Below are 13,111 nucleotides of genomic sequence, written 5' to 3'. Positions count from 1 at the left end.
GAAGCCATCTTGGTATTCCTTCTCCGTTGTACTTTTTATTTTGGTAGCTATAGAAATGCATGTATTAATGTCTACATTCGTTTGTGACATTTTTATTCTATTCCAGACACCTTCATACATACTTTTAAATCATATGTGAGCTAAACATACATGAAAAATATATTAAAACATCTCCATAGTTGTTTTTTTTAGTACCGTTACTGTCCACACTACAAGAAAAAAAATACATAAATACATGCAATTTTTTCCTTGAAACATTGAATTGAAATACTGTAGAATTCCATTCATTCCTATGGAGAACTGCTCCCACTGAGGAGAGCCAATATGGTGGCTTCAAAGCCTCTCAATGGCCAATAGGAGAGGGTCAGCAATCCGGGGCTTAGATACATTATTAGTGCATACACTACTGATGTCAGTGATATAGTAGACTTTTCCTTGGTACCAGAATATTACCTTACATTATAGGCTATTCAATCAATTACAGACTCTCCCCCCAGAACCAATATAACATATTTTAGGACAATAGTGAATTTGATTTTAAAATCTCAATCTGCACATGAACAGCTGAAATCACTCATAGAACAGAATACAACATATCCTGTTATCAATACACTAGTGGAAATCAATAATAATATATCCTGGTATCAACGCAGTAGGAAGGTGGCGATAGGTCACCATGCAACAATGCTCAATGTGTAACATACAACATACTGTTGTGTGGGAAACAATTTTGGGCTTTTTTCTTGAGACAAATAAAATGCGGAGTAACCCAATTAATTACCCCTTCTTGAACACCAAAGTACTCATTCTCAGTTAAATCTGTTTGCAAGGTCCAAACTATTTGATATTTTACAAATTCCATGGCATTAGTGCCAGTGAATTTAAGCTTCAGTGGCGCAGTGGTCTAAGGCACTGCCTCTCAGTGCTAGAGGTGTCACTAAAGACCCTGGTTTGATCCCGGGCTGTATCACAACCGGCCGTGATCGGGAGTCCCATAGGGTGGTGCACAATTGGCACTGCGTCATCCGGGTTAGGGCAGGGTTTGGCCGGGGAGGGACGTCATTGCAAATAACAACTTGTTCTTAACTGCCTAGCCTAGTTAAATAAAGGTTAAATAAAATAGAAAACATTTGTTGTTTAGACTCCATTACATAATACGTTAGGCTGGGCTAGTTGAAATAAATTAATCTGTCTGTGTTGCTTTTACACCAATCTAACCGTGCATATATTTCCCAGGGTTTCTACAGCATCAATGTTTGTACATTTCACAGAAAGAACAGAAAACATACAACGATAAAGGACTAATCATACCTGCCTGTTTAAAATTGTTTATTTATGAAGTTGATTTTTTTTTTGCAAGTGATAAGACTCCTCCCAAAATAAAAACAAAAAGTTACAAAATTGCCTATGTATTCAAAATCATGTGTAAGAGACCGCATTAAAAAACAAACAAACATGTATACAGAAGTAAAAATAACACCAAATTGGCAAACTATTGACCCTGTGATAGTCAGCATTTGGTGCATGCAACCTAACAGTTACTGTAGAGTATCTACAGATGTCCAATCCAAGTACGATAGCTTCTAACAACTTCAAAACACCGGAAACTCCTGCACTTAACAGTAGTGTGTGAGCAACTATCCAGCACTGCCAAGTGGGGGCTACATCAGAGAATCCTGTCTCGTTTTGTGAATTTGTCTACAGGTTCAGTGTATTGCAACAGCAGGAATCCCCAAACAAACTGTTTCATGCTAGACTGTATATTTGAGACATACTAAATAAATGTTTATTATCCATTCTCCTCTTCTTCTTCATCATGTCTACATTGTATTAGAATTCCTAGACCAAATCATCCAGACAGGTGTGACAAATAAAAAATGATGTCAAGTCCAGATCTCAAAATATAACTGAACAGGGAAAAGCAATTTCAACATCTTTTCTCTGTCATTCTTCTCAATGTCATAAAAAAGAAACCCACTGGACAGGCCAACACATAGTAGAGTGGGCTGAAACGACCCACGGGCCAGGCCAACAGATAGTAGAGAGTGGGGTGGGCAGAACCAACCCACGGGCCCACACAAACATAGGTGAGGAGGTCCCATGAGGAGGTGGTGGTTTCAGGGCTGTGCTCCGGCGGCTGATGGGAGGTGAAGGTTTCAGGGCTGTGCCCCGGCAGCCGCTGGGAGGAGGTGGTGGAGGTTTCAGGGCTGTGCCCCGGCAGCCGCTGGGAGGGGGGGGTGGAGGTTTCAGGGCTGTGCCCCGGCAGCCGCTGGGAGGAGGGGGTGGAGGTTTCAGGGCTGTGCCCCGGCAGCCGCTGGGAGGAGGGGGTGGAGGTTTCAGGGATGTGCCCCGGCAGCCGCTGGGAGGAGCCGCTGGGAGGGGGGTGGAGGTTTCAGGGATGTGCCCCGGCAGCCGCTGGGAGGAGGGGGTGGAGGTTTCAGGGCTGTGCCCCGGCAGCCGCTGGGAGGAGGGGGTGGAGGTTTCAGGGCTGTGCCCCGGCAGCCGCTGGGAGGAGGGGGTGGAGGTTTCAGGGCTGTGCCCCGGCCGCTGGGACTTGTGGGGCCAGAGTGTTGGGGGCAGAAATGACAGGTGATCCAGCGTTGTTAGCCAGTGCCTTTGTGGAGGTGATACCTAGAAGAGATAGTGGACACATTCTCACCAATGACTTCTACTGTCAGTACACTTATTGACAGGAAGTAAAAGAAGAGAGCAGTGTGATCTATGGTCAGCAGTAGGGCTGTGGCGGTCACAAAATCAGCCGGTGATTGTCATGCAAATAACTGTTGGTCTCACGGTAATTGACCGATAATTAACAAACACATTTAGCATCTTCTGGCTTCCACACATAGCCTTCAGGCCACTGATGTAGATGTTAGGGACATTTACATTGTAAAAAGTCTAATAAATATAGCCTACATCATCACAATAAATACATGATTTATTTTAGACAGGTCTAAAGCCAGGTAGGCTGGCTGGCATGAAAATGTTGTAAATAAATGTTGTAAATATAAACAATGTTCTTAATATTAGGGAAGTTGAGAAATAAAGTAGGCCTAGCCTATATAAAGCTGACGGGATCCTCCTCTATTTAGTAGAGGCCATCACTCTGTTTTCTCGCACAATTGCATAGCCTACAGAAATGTTGCGCACCATGAGCTCCCATAAAATGTTTCATTAGATTTTCGATTACATTTACATTGATGTCAGAGTGATTAGAGGGACAATAGAGTGCGGAGTACCAGGCAGTTAGCAAGTTTGGTAGACTACTAATGACCAGCAGCAGCATTAGAGCTTGGAGAAGTCTAATTACTGTGACTAAACGGTCATGTAGAATTTGACTGCCTTCATGACTCGTGACTGCCGGTAATATGATCACTGCAACAGCCCTAGTCAGGAGTACTCACCATAGATCACAAATAAAACACTGGTGTTGGGAAACCATTCAAACAATATACAAAGTGTAATGATAACAGCACATCTTCCCAGGGAGTGGCACCCTATACCCTAAATAGTGCACTACTTTTGACCAAAGCCCCAAGACCAAAATGCAGTGTTGGATGACTTACCTGCCATCATACTGGAAGAGCTGACTGGAGTGGAGCTGGTAACTATTCCTCCAGGAGTGCTGCCCCTTCCCTGATCTTTAACAACGGAGTCTGGCATCAGAGAGAGACAATCAGATATCTTCTAAATCAACACTCATTAACCCAATCCACCAACAGCTATGATAGCAACACTCATTAACACAATCCACCGACAGCTATGATACCAACACAATCCACCAACAGCTATGATAGCAACACAATCCACCGACAGCTATGATACCAACACAATCCACCAACAGCTATGATACCAACACTCATTAACACAATCCACCGACAGCTATGATAGCAACACTCATTAACACAATCCACCGACAGCTATGATACCAACACAATCCACCGACAGCTATGATACCAACACAATCCACCGACAGCTATGATACCAACACTCATTAACACAATCCACAGCTATGACAGCTATGATACCAACACAATCCACAGCTATGATACCAACACAGCTCCACCAACAGCTATGATACCAACACAATCCACCAACTATGATACCAACACAATACTATGATACCAACACAATCCACCAGCTATGATACACACTATGATACCAACACAATCCACCTATGACAGCTATGATACCATCACTCATTAACACAATCCACCGACAGCTATGATATGATGATACCAACACAATCCACCGACAGCTATGATACCAACACAATCCACCGACAGCTATGATACCATCACTCATTAACACAATCCACCAACAACTATGATACCAACACAATCCGACAGCTATGATACCCACTCATTAACACAATCCACCGACAGCTATGATACCAACACCAACACAATCCACCAACAGCTATGATACCAACACTCATTAACACAATCCACCAACAGCTATGATACCAACACAATCCACCAACAGCTATGATACCAACACCATTAACACAATCCACCGACAGCTATGATAACACCAACACAATCATTAACACAATCCACCAACAGCTATGATACCAACACAATCCACTGACAGCTATGATACCAACACTCATTAACACAATCCACCGACAGCTATGATACCAACACGACAACTATGATACCAACACAATCCACCGACAGCTATGATACCAACACTCATTAACACAATCCACCGACAGCTATGATACCAACACAATCCACTGACAGCTATGATACCAACACAATCCACAGCTATGACAACAGCTATGATACCAAACACAATCCACCGACAACTATGATACCAACACTCATTAACACAATCCACCGACAGCTATGATACCAACACAATCATTAACACAATCCACTATGATACCAACACAATCCACCGACAGCTATGATACCAACACAATCCACCGACAGCTATGATACCAACACTCATTAACACAATCCACCGACAGCTATGATACCAACACAATCCACGACAGCTATGATACCAACACTCAGCTATGATACCACAATCCACCGACAGCTATGATACCAACACCAACACAATCCACCTATGACAGCTATGATACCAACACAATCCACCGACAGCTATGATACCAACACAATCCACCAACAACTATGATACCAACAGCTATGATACCAACACAATCCACCAACAGCTATGATACCAACACAACACAATCCCAACAGCTATGATACCAACACAATCCACCGACAGCTATGATACCAACACAATCCACCGACAGCTATGATACCAACACAATCTATGATAACACAATCCACCGACAGCTATGATACAACTATGATACCAACACCAACAATCCACCGACAGCTATGATACCCAACACAAGCTATGATACCAACACAATCCACGAACTATGATACCATTAACACAATCCACCGACAGCTATGATACCATCACTAACACAATCCACGACAGCTATGATTAACACAATACCAACACAATCCACCGACAGCTATGATACCAACACTCATTAACACAATCCACCGACAGCTATGATACCAACACAATACAGCTATGATACCAACACTCATTAACACAATCCACAGCTATGATACCAACACAATCCACCGACAGCTATGATACCATCACTCATTAACACAATCCACCGACAGCTATGATACCAACACAATCCACCGACAGCTATGATACCAACACTCATTAACACAATCCACCGACAGCTATGATACCAACACAATCCACCGACAACTATGATACCAACACTCATTAACACAATCCACCGACAGCTATGATACCAACACAATCCACTGACAGCTATGATACCAACACAATCCACCGACAGCTATGATACCAACACAATCCACAGCTATGACAACTATGATACCAACACAATCCACCGACAGCTATGATACCAACACAATCCACCGACAGCTATGATACCAACACAATCCACCTATGATACCAACACAACACAGCTATGATACCAACACACAATCCACCGACAGCTATGATACCAACACAATCCACCGACAGCTATGATAACACAATCCACCGACAGCTATGATACCAACACAATCCACCGACAGCTATGATACCAACACAATCCTATGACCGACAGCTATGATACCAACACAATCACAATCCACCGACAGCTATGATACCAACACAACCAACACTATGAATCCATTAACACAATCCACCGACAGCTATGATACCAACACAATCCACCGACAGCTATGATACCAACACAATCCACCGACAGCTATGATACCAACACAATCCAATCCCGACAGCTATGATACCAACACAATCCACAGCGACAGCTATGATACCAACACAATCCACCGACAGCTATGATACCAACACAATCCACCGACAGCTATGATACCAACACAATCCACCGACAGCTATGATACCAACACAATCCACCGACAGCTATGATACCAACACAATCAACACCGACAGCTATGATACCAACACAATCCACCGACAGCTATGATACCAACACTCATTAACACAATCCACCGACAGCTACAATGATATGATACCAACACAAACACAATCACAACTAACAGCTATGATACCAACACAATCCACCGACAGCTATGATACCAACACAATCCAATCCACAGCTATGACAGCTATGATACCAACACAACCAACACAATCAACACCAACAGCTATGATACCAACACAATCTGACAGCTACCGACAGCTATGATACCAACACAATATGATACCAACACAATCCACAGCGACAGCTATGATAGCAACACAATCCACTGACAGCTATGATACCAACACAATCCACTGACAGCTATGATACCAACACAATCCACTGACACTATGATACCAACACAATCCACCGACAGCTATGATACCAACACAATCCAACACATGATACCAACACAACCGACAGCTATGATAGCAACACAATCCACTGACAGCTATGATACCAACACAATCCACTGACAGCTATGATACCAACACAATCCACTGACAGCTATGATACCAACACAATCCACTGACAGCTATGATACCAACACAATCCACTGACAGCTATTATAGCAACACTCAAACTCTCTGACGTCAAGAACAGACCGGTTATGTCTTCTTTTTCCCCCAGAACACTTGAGCGTGTCATCTCTGACCTAGTTCTCCCATGTCACCTGGTCCACCGACAGCTATGATCCTCCACTGACCTATGATACCAACACAATCCACTGACAGCTACGCCACTTGCTTGACCTAGTCGAATGCTGGCATCATCTCCAAGACCCTGATGCTTGACTACGCAGCAGCAAGATGAACTGTCCTTCCCTACCATCAGGCTTATTTGAAAACCCTACATCCCAACCCGAGCCCTCCGTTCCACCACCTCTGGTCTATTGGCCCTCCCACCCACACTTGACGAGGGAAAGTGTACTTGATATGATTGTGATACGCCACTTGCTCGGTGAGATGCGACAATACATCTTAAGATGAATGCACTAATTGTAAGTGGCTGTGGATTAGAGCATCGGCTAAAGGGCTAAAATGTCAAATGTAAACTGTAGTCACATGAACTCCTGTGAAGAAACTGTAAATATCTGTTCAAAAGCCTTCGCTTCAATGTGTTCAATGGCTGCAAGAGAATCCACTGAATATGAACCTTCTTCTTTTAGCAAGTACTTAAAAGAGAAAAGTGTATTGTATTGAGGTATAATTTAGCACCATAATCTTAAGATCAAGCGAGGGTTCTAGCACTTAAACATTCAGTTAGGTGTCTTATGCAGCAGGCCTATGTCTAGAAGTCTGAGTGGAGGCGGAGGGGAAACTCACAGAAGTATGGGTGTTCCATGGCCTCCCGGGCCGTGAGGCGTTCAAAAGCGTTGTGGTCGTAACGCAGCAGCTTGTCCAGGAAGTCCAGAGCCTCGGTGCTCACCAGGTGCTGGTTCTCACTGTGCACAAACCTCTCCCACCTCTTACGGGAGTGTCTGGAGAATGGACCAGGAGAGAGAGGTCAATGCATAAAATCAAGTCAACATTCATTCAGAGTGTAGATTCACAAAGTTCTCTCAATGCACTTTACAAAGATGTTTGGGGGAAAAGGAGACAAAAACAAAATGAACAAGTCATATGAATAGATGGAAAGAGACTGGTGGCCAAATGGACTGTACCCATGAGTACTCTGTTAAATTGTCATGTCTGAGGGGCTTTTGCCGTTCAACTCTTTCTATTAAAATGGGTCAATATATTGGGCATTATCAACCTGAATTACTCAAGGCAGGGGTCAGGTATACATTGACATTCACATTGAGTATTTGGACCATTTAGTAATACATTCTGAAGCCCAGTTCTGTTGAAGTAATCTGACGATGAAATGTTGGATATTCTTACCTGCCCAGAATGTCATTAAACCGTGGGTCTAGTTCAATGTTGTACTTGTCGATGTAGTCATACAAGTCCTCTGTGCCGAGGACTTTAGCAATCCGTACGAGCTGTAAAACAGAAACAGAACATTTTAGAGGGAAGACAAACGAAAACAAAAGCCTAAGGCCTAAATCTGGAATTCAACTGGCAGTCAAGTAAGAGGGCTAGAAGTTTGCACTAAATATCAACCATCAGCCTTGTTGTAAAGACTGTTGTCTCATCATGATCAACACATTGTTTGAGGGTTGTTCATCAGCACAGAGACTCAATTCATCTCACCTGATTGTAGACAAACCAAAACACTCAACCAAAATACTTACTTGTAATCCTACAGAAAGTTGCAATTCAACTGGCAGTCAACTCGGAGAGCAACAAGACATCAACTTGATAGCTCAAATCAGTGCTGTTGTAGTAGAGACTGTTGCATCAGGATTCAATATCCAGACAATGTGATCAGCACCATGAGAGACAGTTCTACCTGGTCGTAGTTGTCGTGTCCATGGAAGAAAGGCTCCTTCCTGAAGATCATGCTGGCCAACATACAGCCCAAACTCCACATGTCTAAACTGTAGTCATACATCTGAAATAAAGAGAGGGGGGTGCACACTCTGCTTAAAACAACAATGACTACATTACTGTACCAACTTAGACCTACATTAACAACATGCTACTATAGATGTGTGGCCAACGAGACTAGTTAGTTTCATGTTTATAACTAGTCTTGTCAGACTGTATTGAGTGGTCTCACCTGGTAGTCTACCAGCAGCTCAGGTCCTTTGAAGTAGCGCGAGGCCACTCTCACATTGTACTCCTGGTTAGGGTGGTAGAACTCTGCCAAGCCCCAGTCGATCAGACGGAGCTACAAGAGAATAGTCATTATTCTTTGTGTTTTTTAGTTAATAAGTTCTAATTCCTAATTCTGAGTTCTAGTTCTATGACAATAACAATATTAATACACAGGTCTTATATAGAGCTTTTCTAAAAACGCAAAGACACTTTACAATAAGCAACAACAAGGAAACAAAAACGTCTAACAAAGTGGGCTGGTTAATTATGGTAGTGATCCAAGCTATAGTAACAGAATGAATGAAAGGAGGAGACTGAATCCATACCTTTCTGTGTTCATGATCAATCATCACATTGTGTGGCTTGACATCTCTGTGCATGATCCCCATACTGTGACAGTAGTCAAGGGCCTGAGAAGAAACAATTAGGTCATGGTTTAAGCTAACAGTAGTCTCAATGCGAGATGTATCATTGGGATCTAAGATTTGATTTGATTTATTAGGATCCCCATTAGTCGACTTCAATGGAGACAGTCTTATTGGGGTCCGACATAACAGACATTACAGACAAAATACATAGATTTAAAAACATTAACATGTAGTGTGTGTGCATCTATCAGTTACACAGGTCACATGTCAGTACATACACACAACCAGTAGGTCACATGTCAGTACATACACACAACCAGTAGGTCACATGTCAGTACATACACACAACCAGTAGGTCACATGTCAGTACATACAGGTACACACAACCAGTAGGTCACATGTCAGTACATCACACACACAACCAGTAGGTCACATGTCAGTACATACACACAACCAGTAGGTCACATGTCAGTACAAACACCCAACAAGTAGGTCATTTGAGTAGGTCATATGGGGAGGCGTTGTGCAGTGAGGTGTTAATTTGTCTTTGAAACAATCCCTTACCTTCAAGATTTCAAACATGTAGAACCGTATGTCGAAGTCTGATAAAGTTTGATACAGTTGCTGAAATACAGAGAAAAAAATCTATCAAAATGAGATGGCTGGACATTGGTTCAGAATGTAAGGTTTATTAGAATTCTGTACAGACAGATGAACATGGTCTCTCTCCTCACCTTGAAATCAGTGTTGTTGACATGCTCAAAAACCAGCGCGGGAGTTCGCGACTGAGAAGACATAAGAAAAGGCATGAGGAACTACAATAACTACAATCATTCACTCAACCAGAACACACAAAAAATACATTTGAAAAAAAAAAAAGAAGAAGAATCGGGATGGAAAAACGTTTTCAATGTAAACTCAAATGATTAAAACCAGGTATAAAGTAGAAAAGTGATATATTTTAAATTAAGATGATCTTTGACAACTAACAACCACCAAAATAAAAACTAGCCAGTCAGAGAGAATAAAAAAATAAAATAAAAATGACATGGCATTGATTTTATTATAATGTTTGAGTCTCTCAGATAGCAGAAGAACAAGGCATAAGCCATGGCAAAATGTGGAGAATTACAGGAAATTAGCTTTAAAACTGCACATCTTCTACAGGTTTCCAAAATGTGTTGAATTGCAGGAAATTTGCTTTAAAACTAGTGATGCACCGATATGACATTTTTGGCCGATATCCGATATTTTCCCCGTCAAAAACAAACAATACCGAAAACCGATATTTAAAATTTTAGCGGCCTTTTAAGCATTCTAGTACAGTTAAATAGTTAACACACACACATGGACGCAGTGTTGTTCATCCGTTTCATTCTCAAGCAGGATTTCTTCGGAACCCCTTGTTTGTCTTTGCGTGTCAAATAAGCTTGTTGACCAATCAGGACCTGAATATGACTGCACGTCAAATAATAATTTGCCGTCAAATAATAATGACCTAGCTGGCTGCTCCGGTAGGGCAACATCTGAAAAATAGAGCAATTGGTAGTGTGTACCGGTGCTCGACCAGTCGCCAAAAGCCAATATCACCCACGACAGAGAACAGTTGGATTGTCAAGGGCAATTCATTCCATTATTTTGGCTTTAATGGATTTTGCGTTTGAGTTGTCTCGCTGAAATTTTCTTACTCTTTCATATGACCGCTCGACTTGTTGACTGCTCGATCCACACAGCACACATTGTGGGCTAGGTTAGGAATGCTGTGTTGCACGTGTAGCGCAACATTTTACGCGGCGTCATTACGTCATGTACCTACGTTATATAGGTATGCACGTCAGCTTTGCACACCGGTTTTTAACATCTGCTTTAATCTAGACATCGGGCCGATACCAGCGTTGGCATTTTTAGCTAACATTGTCCGATTCCGATATGTTCACTGATATCTCATGCATCCCCATTTAAAACAGCAACATTTTGTCTCTGTGGCTAAGAGGGCCTCTAAACCGCCATTAGTCACGCACCGCTAACTTTGCCACAGCTGCTGAAAAAAATCCTAGGGGAAACTCTGGATGGAGGTAGCTGAATATGAACCACATTGTTTCTGCTTAGTGATTGGACAACAGCCATTGTAAAAAAAAAAAAGGCACACAAAAAACAAGCATGTTGTTGTGTTATGATTTACACTTTACTAGGACAGACGTATAATAATTAGGATCATGAGCTCCACTCACCACAGGATCCTTGACGATATCTAAAAGTGAGATGATGTTGGGACCGCCTCGCAAGTTTTCTAGAATCTTGATTTCTCTCTTGATTTTCTTCTTTTTGACTGGCTATCGACAAGCATAACAAAATACCATCAGGACTTCATACAGTATGTCTCTTTGGTGAGGAGCGAAATTTGAGTCAGGGGATAAATGCCAACACTAAAATCAATTAAAATGAATATGGTACCAACCTTGAGTATTTTGACAACAACCTTCTCATTGTTGGTGATATTTATGGCTTCAAACACCTCACTGTATTTGCCTCGTCCTAGTTTGCGCACCAGCTGGTAGTCATCTTGGTTCCTACATAATCAAGAGAATTGGCAAGCAATGTGATGGCGTGACAATTTCAGCTAGGTAACACCAACTAGAATCTAACACACATATCAGAACATGCAACAGAAAACAATGTGTTCAGCTTTGAACCACACACGCAGTATGTACCCCCATTCCACCACATGGGACTCGTAGTCCCAGTACTCCCGAGGCCTCTGTGTGTTTACATCAGGGTAAACTCGAGAGCGGCTTGGGACAGAGCCGGACATACTATACACAGGATGTTCTCTGGATCACCTGGGACATAGAAAACAGACACCTATTAGAATAAAAACAAACATGATAGGGGTGGTGTATGTGAGTCAACATCGCACTTCGCAATGTCATTTTTTGCCCCCGAAGGACAAAAACAAACTTTGTTTTTACAGCTTTTTCTTTTGTTGTTACATGAAAATCATTCACTTTTTTTTTTTACAGTAGTTACATAGCAAAAAAAATCAATAATTTGATATACTTTACATCTAGATAGATAGTAATTATACATTATAAATTGTGATTTAGTCATAACTATTATAAAACATGAGCTTTTAACCCCACCCCTCAGCTCCTCTCAGTCCATCCCACCTATCCCCAGCTCCCCCTCCCCAGCTCTATCTCCCCACCCCTCAGTCAGTCCATCCCACCTATCTCCCCAACCCCACCCCTCAGCTCATCTCCCCAACCCCACCCCTCAGTCCAGTCCACCCCACCCATCTCCCCAACCCCACCCCTCAGCTCCTCTCAGTCCATCCCACCTATCTCCCCACCCCTCAGCTCCTCTCAGTCCATCCCACCTATCTCCCCAACCCCACCCCTCAGCTCCTCTCAGTCCATCCCACCCATCTCCCCAACCCCACCCCAGCCCAGTCCACCCCACCCATCTCCCCAACCCCACCCCTCAGCTCCTCTCAGTCCATCCCACCCATCTCCCCAACCCCACCCCTCAGCTCCTCTCAG

General features: G+C 42.8%; 1 protein-coding gene across 1 annotated transcript; it reads right to left on the bottom strand.

Moving 5' to 3' along the window:
• Window positions 1-2,448: 2,448 nt before the first annotated feature.
• Window positions 2,449-12,433, bottom strand: LOC135520925 (casein kinase II subunit alpha-like). The gene is made up of 12 exons (XM_064946783.1): window positions 12,284-12,433; window positions 12,031-12,142; window positions 11,804-11,905; window positions 10,307-10,357; window positions 10,137-10,196; window positions 9,531-9,614; window positions 9,167-9,277; window positions 8,897-8,998; window positions 8,386-8,486; window positions 7,828-7,982; window positions 3,567-3,656; window positions 2,449-2,631 (listed from the first exon to the last, which is right to left on the bottom strand). Exons 1-12 carry the CDS (start codon window positions 12,382-12,384, stop codon window positions 2,528-2,530), a joined length of 1,173 nt encoding a protein of 390 aa, XP_064802855.1. The 5' UTR covers window positions 12,385-12,433; the 3' UTR covers window positions 2,449-2,527.
• Between the last annotated feature and the right edge of the window lie 678 nt (window positions 12,434-13,111).

Source organism: Oncorhynchus masou, chromosome 29 (assembly GCF_036934945.1).
Source record: "Oncorhynchus masou masou isolate Uvic2021 chromosome 29, UVic_Omas_1.1, whole genome shotgun sequence".
Lineage (NCBI taxonomy): Eukaryota > Metazoa > Chordata > Actinopteri > Salmoniformes > Salmonidae > Oncorhynchus > Oncorhynchus masou.
The sequence above is the reverse complement of the archived record's forward strand: the minus strand, read 5'-3'. Positions and strand labels throughout refer to the sequence as shown.